Source organism: Phascolarctos cinereus, unplaced genomic scaffold (genome assembly GCF_003287225.1).
Source record: "Phascolarctos cinereus isolate Bilbo 61053 unplaced genomic scaffold, phaCin_HiC Scaffold_2;HRSCAF=192, whole genome shotgun sequence".
In the NCBI taxonomy this organism is placed as follows: Eukaryota; Metazoa; Chordata; class Mammalia; order Diprotodontia; family Phascolarctidae; genus Phascolarctos; species Phascolarctos cinereus.
The window spans coordinates 40,584,743-40,599,389 of NW_027555625.1; the positions used below are offsets into that span (position 1 = coordinate 40,584,743).

At 44.9% G+C, this 14,647-nt stretch overlaps 1 protein-coding gene and 2 pseudogenes across 2 annotated transcripts in view; all 3 read left to right on the top strand.

Moving 5' to 3' along the window:
• Nucleotides 1-7,072, top strand: part of CKAP2L (cytoskeleton associated protein 2 like) — a 30,535-nt gene extending 23,463 nt beyond the window's left edge. For both annotated transcript variants that reach the window (XM_020963688.2, XM_020963689.2), the window contains one exon: nucleotides 1,069-7,072. In XM_020963688.2, the coding sequence (XP_020819347.1) occupies nucleotides 1,069-1,297 (229 nt within the window). In that variant the 3' untranslated portion in view covers nucleotides 1,298-7,072. The remainder of the gene's footprint in view (nucleotides 1-1,068) is intronic.
• Nucleotides 1,844-13,745, top strand: LOC144455672 (E3 SUMO-protein ligase KIAA1586 pseudogene; annotated as a pseudogene).
• LOC144455759 (E3 SUMO-protein ligase KIAA1586 pseudogene) lies at nucleotides 13,743-14,518 on the top strand (annotated as a pseudogene).
• The last annotated feature ends 129 nt before the right edge of the window (nucleotides 14,519-14,647 follow it).

Below are 14,647 nucleotides of genomic sequence, written 5' to 3' on the forward strand. Positions count from 1 at the left end.
CCCTCCTCCTGCCAAGCTCTGGGCCACTGGGGGTGGGGTGAGAGGTGTGAGGACCCAGGCCTCCAGGATGCAAAGAAAAAGGGGAGAAGCAGGGGGTGAAACGGCCAGGCAGGGACTGGACAGTCTGAGAAGAGGGAAGCTGGGGAAAGTCGAGGGCTGGGAAGGGGAGGAAGTGGTGGGTCAGGGCTCTCCCTGCTCCCCCTTCCTGCCTTCCCTTTGCCCTCCTTTCCTCCCCAGCTGTTGCCATCAAGCCTGGCCTCGTGGCAGGCGGGATGACAATCTCTGAGTGGAAGAGGGGCCTCGGCGGTCCCAGAGCATGGCAGAGTAGAGCTCCTCTTCTTCTCCTTTTGGGTCCCCTCTCTTTCCTCTTGGTCCTGTTTCCAGCTGGCCCTGAGGCAAAGTGAGGATGGAGACTGGGGAATCAAGTCATAGACAGAGGTCAGGTCTGGGGTTTCTGCATCCAGGGCACAGGAGAAGGAAGAGGGCACTGCAGGGGGGTCGCACAGCTGAGAGGGTCGGGGGCTGCAGGAGGCATGGGCCAAGACAGTCCTCCATATGTAGGGCAAGAGCCTGAATGTCAGTCTGTGACCACAGTGTCATTGGCCTTTTTAGGGAATAAGGCAGTGCAGGGCAGCCCCTTTCCCATGGATCTTGGCTATTCCTGCTTCTGATCTAGGAAGAGAAAATCCAAATGAAAAGTGACCCAGAAGTGTCCCCTTCTCACTGTCTGAGATAAGCAGCCGGGCCTTCCGCTGTCCCTCAGGTGTGACGTTTGCCCTTTCCTGTTCATTCTCGTTTACTCACAGTGGCAGAGGCCAGGGGCGTGGTGCACAGCCCGGAAGCCCCTGTTGTCAGAGCCCACCAGGAGTCCCTGAGGAGGCCCATCCACACCCGCTTACAGGGCACCCTGGGAGGTGGGGAAGCTAGCTAGCTTGAGACTTAAGATAGGCCGTGAACAGGTGAGGGGTTTGCAATCTCTACAGCAAGGGCAGCTCCTCCCCCCAGCCCCTGCCCCTGCCATTGTAGCAGACTCAAGCACAAGGGCTCCCTGTCTTCCCTCCCCCGCAGAACTCCCGGAATGCCTGAGAAACAAGACGTGAAGCTCATCACTCCTGTGCGGCGCTCCTTGCGGATCGAGCACTCGAGGCCTGCTTACCCCGAAGCGCTTCAGGAGCATGGCACGCTGGTGGCCTCCCTCGACCAGCTGCCTCAGGTGACAGAGGCCGATTGCTTCATCTACTGCAAGAATGAGGCTCTGCCGGAGGAGACCGAGCTGCAGATCTTTGGGGCATTGTAGCTCCTGGATCTCCTGGAAAGGGGCTCGGGGTGTCAGAAAGTCCTGCTGGGAGCCCTCCCCCGGCTTGGGCTGAGTGGCCCCCAGAGGGCTGGGCTGGAGCTCCACCCTAGGGGACCTGGATTCATTGAGCAGTGTGACCTGTGCACATTACCTAGCACAAGCTTAGACTCACTACGGATTGATGAGACAGCATTGGAAAACATCTAACCTTCGAGTCAGTATTTATTATGTCTTTGCTGTTGCTGATGATGCCATCAGTGCCCATCGACAGAGTGCTGTAATGTATCCATCTGTCACTTGATCCTCAACAGCTCCAGGAAGAGAATGACTGTACCCATCTTACAGATGAGAAAACAGGCTTGCGTTAAGTGGTTTTCCCAAAGTGATGTCGTGACGGGGCAGAGCCTCGGATTCAAACCTCGATGCTCCTGCTTCCATTCCATTGTGGCTTCTGGCATGCCACGATTGCGCTGTTTTCTGCGATCCCCAGCTGCTGGCAGAGGCAGAAGACCATGTCCTCTTGGCAGTCCCATGTGGCCATGAATCATGGACTCCAACAAGCACCTACTACGTGCCAAGCAGCGTGCCAGATGCTCGGGATACAAAACAGAACGGGCCTTGCCCTCCGGGACCTTCTACTCTGCCGTCACCACCTCGGAAGAATCAGAACTACAGATAATGCAAAGGGCAGTGGAACAACGCCTTATAGAGCATATGCCCAAGAGGTGATGACAAGACCCTGGGCCCTGGGAATGAGGGGAGCAGGTGTGAACAGCTGCACCTGAGCACCACCACGTCGGAAGGACGAGAGCACGGCCTCTGGGCCGCAAGGGCACCAGTGACGGAAGGACACGGACGAGAGGGCAAGGAGGGACTGCACCCTGCACTGAGGCAGAGCCTCGCCCCTGGCGGAAGCATGGCACCCTCACCTCATGAGGGGTGCAGAGATGAATCTTGGAGGGGCCTGGCAATCGTGAAACTAGTAGCATGGTGTAGACCTTAGCCATCATGTCCTTTAGTGTCAAAGGCACAGAACTTGGAGCTGGAGACGAGGGCTCTAGAACCCAGAGTTTGTAAAGAGACACATCTAGAACTGGGAGCTGAGAGGCGAGGGCTCTAGACCCCCAGTGTTTGTAAAGAGACACATCTAGAACTAGGAGCTGGAGCCAAGGGTTCTAGAACTCCAGAGTTTATAAAGAGGCATCTAGAATTGGGAGCTGAGAGACACCAGTTCTAGACCCCCAGGGTTTGTAAGGAGACACATCTAGAACTGGGAGCTGAGAGACGAGGGCTCTAGACCCCCAGAGTTTGTACAGAGGCACATCTAGAACTGGGAGCTGAGAGACGAGGGCTCTAGACCCCCAGCGTTTGTAAAGAGGCACATCTAGAACTGGGAGCTGAGAGACGAGGGCTCTAGACCTCCAGAGTTTGCGCAGAGGCACATCTAGAACTGGGAGCTGAGAGACGAGGGCTCTAGACCCCCAGAGTTTGTGCAGAGGCACATCTAGAACTGGGAGCTGAGAGACGAGGGCTCTAGACCCCCAGAGTTTGTAAAGAGGCACATCTAGAACTGGGAGCTGAGAGACGAGGGCTCTAGACCCCCAGAGTTTGTGCAGAGGCACATCTAGAACTGGGAGCTGAGAGACGAGGGCTCCAGACCCCCAGAGTTTGTGCAGAGGCACATCTAGAACTGGGAGCTGAGAGACGAGGGCTCTAGACCCCCAGAGTTTGTAAAGAGGCACATCTAGAACTGGGAGCTGAGAGACGAGGGCTCTAGACCCCCAGAGTTTGTGCAGAGGCACATCTAGAACTGGGAGCTGAGAGACGAGGGCTCTAGACCCCCAGAGTTTGTGCAGAGGCACATCTAGAACTGGGAGCTGAGAGACGAGGGCTCTAGACCCCCAGAGTTTGTACAGAGGCACATCTAGAACTGGGAGCTGAGAGACGAGGGCTCTAGACCTCCAGAGTTTGTACAGAGGCACATCTAGAACTGGGAGCTGAGACGAGGGCTCTAGACCTCCAGAGTTTGTACAGAGGCACATCTAGAACTGGGAGCTGAGAGACGAGGGCTCTAGACCTCCAGAGTTTGTACAGAGGCACATCTAGAACTGGGAGCTGAGAGACGAGGGCTCTAGACCCCCAGAGTTTGTAAAGAGGCATGTCTTGATTCCTCTGTGGAGTGAGCAGGGAGTTGCGTGATGATCTAGTTGAGCACCTTCATTTTACAAACAAAGAAATATGTTTAGAATGGCTGGATCCTCAATTTTGAGCTAGAAGAGATCTTGAATCCTAATCTAGTGAGGAAACTGAAGCAAAGCAACTTGAGTGGCCAAGGTTTTGGCCACTGGCACTGACAGCCAGGATTTGAATTCACTTCCTCTGACTCCAAATCTGGCACACTTGCCATTGTCACTGTCCCAAAGGCACCCAGCTAGTTGGTACTTTCCCAGCAGGGATCAGAATCTCAGAGTTGGAAGGGACGTGAGAGGCCGTCTGGTCCAAGCTGTACAGAATCAATGCCAAGGGGCCCTTTAGCATCTCCTTGAAGCTCTCCAGTGAGGAGGCACCTCTGCCGTGCCAGAGACAACCTCCTCAGATGGTTTAGAAGCCTAAATCTTTATGTTTTTTGTTTTGTTCTGTTTTGTTGAGCTGTTCAGTTCAATAAGCATTTATTAACCACTTCCTATGCGGAGCACTTCACATATTTGAAGATAATGAGCGTGTTCCTGCCAAGCCTCTTCTTCAGTTTGGGCATCCCCAGTTCCTCTGGCCAATCCTCATATGGCATGTTCTCCCTTCCTCCCATCAGCCCTATTGACCTCCTATTCATGTTGATCTATGCTCTATCTAAAATGAGGCCCCCAGGCTTTAGCACAGTAACAGTAAATCTGGCCAGGGGAGAGAATGGGGGTACTCTCAGGGCAGGGCTTAGCACAGCCCAGGAGGGCGCTGGCTTTTCTGAGCTGACATGTCAAATTGTTGACCTCTTGAGGTTGGAGATGGTATCTTTTTTAGAGGAACTACTACCTAGTCACCCATCTCTGGTGATCCTTCCAATCGGTGATGAGTTTTTAACAAAAAAGTAGCACTTTGTTTATCTTGACTAAACTTCTTTTCCATGGATTTTATCTATTCTAGCATGTTGGGGTCTTTTTGGATCCTGTTATCCGAATGTCACCTACTCTATCTTTCTTCATGGCATCTGAATATTTGAGAAGCCTCACTTCTCTGCCTTTATCCAAGTCACAGAGAGATAAAATGTTGACCAGCACAGCACTAACATAGTGGAGCCTTCCACTAGAGGCCTCCCTCAACATTTACATGAGTCCATTACTGACTGTTCTTTGGGTCTAGTCATTGAGGCAGAACTTAGTCTGCCCCACTGGACTCTCCTAGAGCCCCCATTTCTTGGTCTTGTCCACACGCTAGCATAAGAGGCCTTGTCAAGGACCTGAGTGAAATCTGAGTTTCCTACCTGTAAACTAGCATTTTCCCAGTCTCTTCTTCAGATGGGACCACTTTTGCCCTCTCCAGCTTTGCAGCATCTCTCATGTTCCAGGATCTGCCAATTTTCCCAATCCCCAGGATTTCCTTTGGGCCTGGTTGCTTGAAGAGAGCCAGATACATCTTATCTTCTCACTCATCTTGAGTTTTGACTGCCTGCTCACTTTTTCTACCCTTCCATGACCAGAAGCAGAATATGAGTGAATTAGTTCAGCCTTCTTTCCATTTTATGTTAACATCCCATTCACCTTCCAGCAGCTCTATTCCTTCTCTGATAACCTCTTTTGCCTCCAGCCCCCATTTATACTCTGGCATTCATCACTGGCCTCAGCTCATTCTGAGCCACGCCTTTGCTCATCCTGCTCCTCCAGGCGTATGGTACTCTCTTGTGTTCATCCACAGTTACTTGTCCTTGCTTCTGACTTCATATGGGGCTTCGTACAGTTGTTGCGGGTGAGTTCCCTGTGTAGTCACGTCAGTCTTTTAGGCAGCTGTCCATTTCCATTCTCATTCAGTGCTGCCCTCTGCTTGTGTCTTCAGAATTTCATTCTTGAGAACCTTTAGACCTCTCTTGACTGAATTCTCCCAGAGAATACTACCTTGTTGGAGCCCTCCTATCCTTTCTCTCTACCCTTTCAAATCTGCTCTGCCAAAGTGCATGGCTTTCCTCTCAGCAAGCGAATGAATGACTAACATTATCTGGCATCGCAATATCACGATTATGAATGTTTGCCTCTTGGGCCATCCACCCTTCTTAGAGAGCTCACCTCCTCCTCGTTTATTTGTTCTCATCTTTGAGGAGGAAAGCACAGCTTCGTTTTGGCAATGGGGAAGCTAAAGTGCACAGAGGCCAGAGAGGCCTGTCCACAATCACATGATAGTGACTCTAGTAGTAAAACTCCAGGCAAGCTGAATCCCACTGCCACTAAACCTTGTGTTTCTTTTTTTCAGGGTTGGCAGAAGTTATCAAGAAGGTTAAAAAATAGGATGCTTCACCAATAGTAGAATAGCTCCACTGACCACGTGCCTCTTATTACTCTGTCTTATAAGGCCAGATCACATCTAGCAAAGCAAAGCACAGAGTCAAGGTCAGGATTGTTGGGCCAAAATTCCAGCTTTGGTCTTGTCTACGAAACTCAGTTGCCAATTGTTTGGGCACTTTGCTAAAGTCCTTTGGGCCCTGGAGGCTGAGGGAACCTTTATTAGGGAGGAAAGATTTTATCCCAAATGATTAAGTTTCTATCAAATGGTTAAGGAATAACTGCAAGTGAGCTTATCCCTGTATAGGAAGCCCCAAATACAGACAGAAATGTTTGTGTGCTATCAAATACATACATGCATACACATATATATTGTGACACTTTTGCTACCTTATTATATTCCTGCACCTTGTAAAAAGGCCTCACTGTATGAGGAGGCCCATCCTATAGATTTCTTTGTGTGAGTAAAAGACCCCATGTAGGCTTAGGCCCCCAATGTGTATTTGTGGTACCCCACCCAGGAGAGCCACAGACTGGCTGGCGCCCGTAGTGCTCACGGGCTAATTCTTATAGCTGGGGATGAAGAGAAGGCTTCAAAGAAGAGCTTCCTCAGGGACCAGAATGGTCTTGGTGCTGCCACAAATATGGTGCCTAGGGTTGGCATGTGATTATGCAGGTCCAGGAAACATACATCCCAGGTGAACTGAATTGACACTTATCAGGGGTCAAATGCAGCCACATCTAACCCCTTCCTAGGACCAGCCAGCCATGGAGCACATATGCTTATGGGTATCACTGAATAAAAGTGAAGCAAAGACATGTGGGAGTCAAGTGACTTCTGCGCCAAGGGGAATATGGTGGTCCCCTCTGTGCAGATATGGGAACAGCAAGAGACACACATACTCTGTGCTCAACCTGAGCATGAAGCTGCCTGGTCAGCCAGGGGCTGTACGTCCCCCCAACCCATTAGAGCCAAATCCAGTCTAGGGGGGGTAAATGGGACACGGCAATGAATTTAGGCTGTGTTGGGTCCTTCTGGGCAACTCATAACAACCAGCATCTATATATAGCAATGTCTGGTTGGTGAGAAGCACTTTACAGACATTATATCCTGCTCTGGGATAAAAAGAAAGGAGAATCATGTAAATATAATGTATAGAGGGAAATGTGGCAAGTGTATGTATTTGGTTTGCTGAACTATGCTTATAAGGGAGAGTTCTATGGGGGGTGGGAATCACTGGGAAAAAATGTTTTGTTTTTTAAAGAGCATTAATAAAATATTTCCCCAAAATGTAGTTGGCAAAATAATTATGTAGGTATATTTTCTTAGAGGAGAAAAAAAATCTGTTAAAACCCTTTGAACATTTGAAACATCCCTATTCCCATTCAAAAATGTCTCTTACCAATCCTACTTGAACTGTAGCAGGCTGGATAATAGGATGAAAGGGTTAGAGCTGGGAGGGCCCTCTGAGACCTTCCAGAGGTTCCCAAACTTATTTGGCCTACCGCCCCCTTTTCAAAAAAGTTACTCAGCACCATCCCTGGAAATCTTTCTTTAACCCTTTAATGGTTTTTGAAATTTGCATCATTTCAAAAAATATATATATTTTTTAAAATGACACATCTTAAATTTAATAATTGTAAATTTGTGGTTTTTTCCCTGCATTGAAATTTTGATATCACAATATTGCATCATGTAACCATACAGCATCATATTATAAACCAATCATTTACATGCATATATTCCTGCCCACACATGCTGGACTTCCCGACAACACCTGACATGCTAGCCTGCCAACACTTGCTCGTCAAGAGTCCACTGTCAAGAGGCAGCTAGCTGGTGGTGCAGTGCATAAAGCACCAGCTCTGGAGTCAGGAGGATCTGAATTCAAATCCAGTCTCGGATACATAACACTTACTAGCTGTGTGACCCTGAGCAAATCACTTAACCCCACTGCCTAGCCAGGGGTTTGGGGGAAAGCTCAAGCAAGTCACTGCTTTTACTCTGCCATCTTGGCTCTGCCCCCACTGCATACATTTTCACAGTTTGTCTCCCTAGCCCCTAGCACAGTGCTAACTTAGCACACTGTCAAATGCTTGTTGAACAGAGGAATGAATTCCACTATGAAAAGGTGCCAGTGTAAGTGACCTAGCCAGGTGCTCTCAGGCAGTGGGACTTAAGAGAAAGCAGGCCTGGGGCGGAGATACCTGGCTTTGGCATTTTCTGGCTTCACAGTCTTTGACCTTGTTTTCTTATCTGTAAGATGTAAATAACCTCACCTCAGAGGGTTTTCCTGGAATGCCCAAAGGGAAAGCCAGAGCTGTTAACATTCCCAGAGGCCTGACTCAATCCTAGAATAATCTGAAGAGGACAATGACTTAGCGGCAGCAAAGAACATTTGATGCTCTGGAGCAATCATGGGCTAAGCAAGATGGTAATGAAATACACCAGGATCCTGGACACGGCTTTCTGGATTTGATCTAGTATACAGGAAAATTCTAGAGGTGCCAGAGTTTTCAGAAATGGAGATTTGGAAATACCTGTGAGTGGTTTTGATTTAACACTCTGTAACTTTATCTTACACCAAAACAGAAATATCAGAGGTGAGATAAAGGTACAGAGTGTTAGTCCAGAGTAAAAGCAGTGACTTGCTTGAGCTCTCCCCCAAACCCCTCCAAATACCTGTAAAAAATGGCTCTACACAAATTCTAAAGCAGCAGAACCCACAACAAGACTGAGTGAAACAAATTTCCAGCCCAAGACAACCTGGATGGTTGATCAGAAAGGTATGTCGCACTAGGCGGGGAGAGGAATGCAATTTGGCATGGGCGCACAGGCCACAGCAAACCTGGAACAGGCCTCAGAGGACTGAATTGCAGGCATCTGTGGCGGTTTCCAGACTTCTCAACCCACAAATGCCAAAGACAACTTAGAGGGTCAGTGGGAAAAGTCTGTTTCTACGGTGAGAGAGAAGGTGAGGATCCAGCCTCAGTCCCCGGGCTCCGTCCAGGGCCATAGCTGCCTCCTGAGCTTCTGGCCCACAGACTAAGGGGGAATCGAGTGGCTGATCAGAGGGGGATTGCAGGGATCTCTTTGCCAGTGCTGAGGCAGGAATCTCTTGCCTTGCCCATGCTTGGATCTGGGTCACAGTTCTTCAACAGTCCTGGGGCGAGGAGGAGCGCTGGCGTGGTGGAGCTTGTAGTGGCAGTGGAGAGGAAATCTTCCTCACAGTTCCAAGACAGAAAAGACTGCTTGTGGTCTGTCACTCATAGACCACAGCACAGGCCAGGAAAGGAGGAAACACCTCACCCCTTTTCATACCACCTTGGAAGAACTGAAAATTTACAGGTCCCTAGAATTATCTCTGAAAACAACTGTACAAACCCCCGAAGCTTGGGACAGTACATTCTCCACATTGGAAGCAGACCTCTACCTTAATAAAGAGTTTATAACTCAAGTAATTGGCTGGGATCATGAGCAAACGTCACAAGAAGTGTCAGACCATGGTATCTTTTTTTGGTAACAAAGAAGATCAAAACCTACAACCAGAAGAAGACAACAAAGTCAAAGCTCCTACATCCAAAGCCTCCAAGAAAAATATGAATCAGTTCCAGGCCTTGGAAGAGCTCAAAAAGGATTTTGAGAAGCAAGTAAGAGAAATAGAGGAGAAACTGGGAAGAGAAATGAGAGTGATGCAAGAAAATCATGAAAAACAAGTCAACAGCTTGCTAAAGGAGACCCAAAAAAAACCTGAAGAAAATAATACCTTAAAAAATAGCCTAACCCAAACGGCAAAAAAGGTCCAAAATGCCAATGAGGAGAATGCCCTACAAAGCAAAACTGGCCAAATGGAAAAGGAAGTCCAAAAACTTACTGAAGAAAATACTTCCTTAAAAATTAGAATAGAGCAAATGGAAGCTAGTTACTTTATGAGAAATCAAGATACTGTAAAACAAATCCAAAAGAATGAAAAATTAGAAAATAATGTGAAATATCTCATTGGAAAAACAACTGAGGGGGCAGCTAGGAGGCGCAGTGAATAGAGCTCTGGCCTTAGAGTGAGGAGGACCTGAGTTCAAATCCAGTCTCAGACACTTAACACTTACTAGCTGTGTGACCTTGGGCAAGTCATTTAACCGATTGCCTCACCAAAAAAAAAAACAACAAAAAAAACACAATTGATCTGGAAAATAGATCCAGGAGAGATAATTTAAAAATTATTGGACTATCTGAAAGCCATGATCAAAAAAAGAACCTACACCTCATCTTTCAAGAAGTTATCAAGGAAAACTGCCCTGATACTTTGCCAATTGTAGACAGAACGCAGAGGGCAAAATAGAAATTGAAAGAATCCACCGATCTCCTCCTAAAAGAGATCCCCAAAGGAAAACTCCTAGGAATATTGTAGCCAAATTCCAGAGTGCTCAGGTCAAGGAGAAAATATTACAAGCAGCCAGAAAGAAACAATTCAAGTGTTGTAGAAACACAACCAGGATAACACAAGATTTAGCACCTTCTACATTAAGGGACCACAGGGCATGGAATATAATATTCTGGAGGGCAAAAGAGATAGGATTACAACCAAGAATCACCTACCCAGCAAAATTGAGTATAATCCTTCAGGGGAAAATATGGTCACTCAGTGAAATAAAGGATTTTCAAGCATTCTTAATGAAAAGACCAGAACTAAATAGAAAATTTGACTTTCAAATACAAGACTCAAGTGGAACATGAAGAGGTAAACAGGAAAGAGAAATCATAAGAGACTTATTAAGATTGAACTGTTTATATTCCTGCATGGAAAGATGGTATTTATAACTCATGAGACCTTTGTCAGTATTAGGGTAGTTGGAGGAAAAAAATTATATGTATGTATATAGATATATATGTATATAGATAAATAGATAGATAGATAGATTATAGATAGAGGGCACAGGGTGAGTTGAAGATGAAAGGGTGATATCTGGAGAATAAAATTAAGGGGTAAGAGAGGATTATACTGGAGAAGGAGAAAGGGAGAGGTAAAATGGAGTAAATTATCTCACCAAAAAAACAAAAGGCTCTTACAGTGGAGGGGAAACAGGGGAAGGTGAGAGGGAATGAGTGAATCTTATTTTCATAGGACTTGGCTTAAGGAGGGAATGACATACACACTCAATTGGGTATGGAAATCTGTCTTACCCTACAGGAAAATAGGGGAGAAGGGGACAAGAGAGCAGGGGAATAATAGAGAGGAGGGCAGATTGTGAAAGGCAGTAATCAGAAGCAAACACTTCTGAGGAGGGATAGGATCAAAAGAAAGAATAGAATAAATGGGGGGCAGAATAGGATTAAGGGAAATAGAGTTAGTTTTTCACAACATGACTACTACGGAAATGTTTTGCATGGCTGCACATGTATAACCTATAATGAGTTGTTTGCCTTTTCAGTGAGGGTGAGTGGAGAGGGAGGAAGGGAGAAAATTTGGAACCCAAAGTTTTAAAAACACGTTAAAAAAATGTTTTCACATGCAACTGGGAAATAAGAGATACAGGAAATGGGGTACAGAAATCTATCCTGCCGTACAGGAAAGTAGAAGGGGAAGGGGATAAGAGAAGTGGGGGAGAGATAGAAGGGAGGGCAGACTAAGGGAAGGGATATTCAGAATGCATGCCATCTTGGAGTGGGGGGAGGGGTGAGATGGGGTAAAAATTTGGAACTCAAAATCTTGTGGAAGTGAATGTTGAAAACTAAAAATAAATAATTTTTTTTTAAAACCTTGAAAAAAGAAAAAAAGAAAATGTATGCAATGACTTTTTGAGAAACGAGGGACAGCAAGGTAGACCTCCCCCCCTGGAAAAAAAAAAGTCCCTCTCCTGATTCTATGATTTTTCGCTTGGCTGCCCCCCACACCGGGCATTTCTACCTTCACCTCCATTTCCTGGATCCTTTAGGTCCCAACTGAAGTCCCATCTTCTTTTCCCAATCACCCATCACAAAAGTGCCCACCTTCACTACTAACTAGCTCCCATTTATCTTGTACTGTATCTTGTTCGTACATAGAATCAAGCTTCAACTTTTGTGGAGTAACATTTCTAGAAAATGGAGCAAAAAATCAAAAATGCAAATGTTTTTACATCGTACTTATGGGAAATGGAAGTTTAGGTTTCCAAGACCACAAAAAACTGTAACCTTTTCATAGAGATTGCTAAAAATACATTTTTCTGCATATAACTCTTTATAACAAAACATTAATGCTGATAATATGCATTTTTCCTAACACAGTAACCCACAAAATGCAGTACACAAAATAAAATTGGTAACATGAAAAGCATTTTTCTTGCCAGTAATTCCCTAGAATTCTGTGACCTTTTGTGCCAATATCTCAATCATTTAAAAAAACACCCATTGATTTTAGACAATATTCACTTTTCATAACCCATGAGATGTATAGCACCATAAATACTTTCCTCCTTTTGGTGGATCTAACAAAAGTCATTAAAAACCAACACTGCAGGGGCAGCTAGGTGGCGCAGTGGATAGAGCACCAGCCCTGAAGTCAGAAGGATCTGAATTCAAATGTGACCTCAGACCAAAAACACTTGACACTTATTAGCTGTGTGACCCGGGGCAAGTCACTTAACCCCAATTACCTAAAAAAAAAAAAAAAAAGATAAAAACCAACACTGCAGACATCCTGACAGGGAGTTTCTCTAACACCTTGATTTTCTCACTAAGCCACATCACTGACTGCACGCTTGGGCTTAGAGCCCCAAGGGCTTGCACTAAGCTTTGGGGGCATAATTGTGCACAAAACTTGAGTTTTAAAGGCAAACAATAAAAATATGCAACAAATGAAGGAAGAGCGAACCAGACCAGAAGAACGCCAGCATGCAGCCACAATGTTTATACACATATGTATACATACATATACAGATATACATATGCATGTGCCTATATTACACTTGTGTGCTAGAGCTGGTTCACACCAATTCCAAAAGCTGACTATTAAATCTTTAGGAATTTGGCAAGCCAATTGTTAAACACAGCCAGCACCGGTAGTTCAATCAGCTCTGAACAAGGAGTGCTATTTGTTGCTTTGAAAGAATTGATGTCAACCACAGCAAAGTATATTTTCAAAATATTATTGTCTACTTTTAAATCATTGTGACTTTAATAATGAATATTTGATAGCAAACTTAATTGCATTTTGTCCTGATGGTGCTAATATAGCACTGGGAAGACAGTCTAACTATGAAGTTGTTAGAAAATTTCCCTAAAATCGTCATTCGGTACTGTTTAAATCACCAATTGCAATTATCACTTGATTCCATGTCTGAAGTAGAACAAGTTAATCATTTGGAAATATTTCTGGATAAGAAATTGAAAGATAAGGAGAAATTTTTTTTCTTCTGTTTCTCACCACCCTAATAAAAATCAAACTAAGCTAGAAACAGAACTTGAAGCTGAAATTACTGAAATCAGCCCAGGTTAGGGGCATGTAGTTTATGAGCTGCCGCACATCTTGTATTTTGCATGCATTTTTCCCTTTTTCTGCTTTAGCAAAGACATTAGCTAACGGTAATTTCTCGTAAGACCTTGCTTTAATGATTGACAGCCTTGAATTGTCATTCCTTTCAATGGCATTGCAGCCAAAATCAGCTAACATTCAGAAAGTACAAAAACACATCATAAGATCTTTGGGAAATTTGGAGGTTGGTACTAGAAAGCATGAATCTTGAGTTGAAGGGAGGAAACCAGAATTTATTTAGTGCCCACTGTGTGCCAGGCACTTTACAAACATCTCATTTGATCCTGATATCAGCCCTGGGAGATAGGTGTTATTATTATCCTCATTTTACAGTCAAGGAAACTGAGGCAGTCAGAGGTTAAGTGACTGGCCCAGAATCCCACAGGGAGTACCAGACTCCAGTGTTCCTGGCTCCAGCATTCTATCCACTGTGCCACCTAGCTGTCTCAAGTAGAGGATCTGATTAAGTCAGATAAGTTTAAAGACATTCCATTTAATGAATTTAATGCTTTTCCTAGGAATGTGGCACTAGAAAACATAATTCAACACATGAACTTACACTTTTTATTGGGCAGAAACAACCATGAAAGTAGTTTTAATTATTTTGATTTTCTAGAACCATAAACTTGGTCTTATGAAAAACTAAGTTCACCATGGATAGCTGGCAAAAAAAAAAAAAGCCATTTAAGTGAAATTTTAAAACATGAAATTAATTTGAACAATTTTCAGGATTATGTAGATAATAATATAGAAATCAAACAATGTTCCAGTTCTTGCCATTATACAAAAAAAAAACCCTAAAAAGATAATTAGCACTGTTGGAGTCAGTGATGCTGAAGAGGAAAGAAGTTTCCATTTAATGAATATAATTTGTGCAAGAGTGTGACATAGCTTAATAGCAGATCACATATCAGGTTTAATGACCTGATATATTAATTAATATATAAATTTATTGGGAAAGTTAGTGGATTGGGATGTAAATTCATTTGTCAAATCATGGTTGCAACTATAGGTTGGCTGTGGATACAACAGTTCGCCAAAAATCAAGGAAAGCCTTCTGCGAGAATCAATTAGCTGTATGGAATTTACAACAAAGAGTATTGCATAGTTTGCCGTTGTTTGTAAATTGCGTGCCACTCATCTTTTATATCAGTAAAATTTATAATAAACTTGTGTATGCATATATGCATCATTTTTTTCCAGAGACCTGGTTATTAAACATTTAGCAGCTAACTCTAAATGCTGTGTGTGTGTGTGTGTGTGTGTGTGTGTGTGTGTGTGTCCACACAGCACAGTGGAACCAGGAAGATACCCACTAGGTGCATGATCCAGGGCAAAGTCTTAAGCTCTCCATT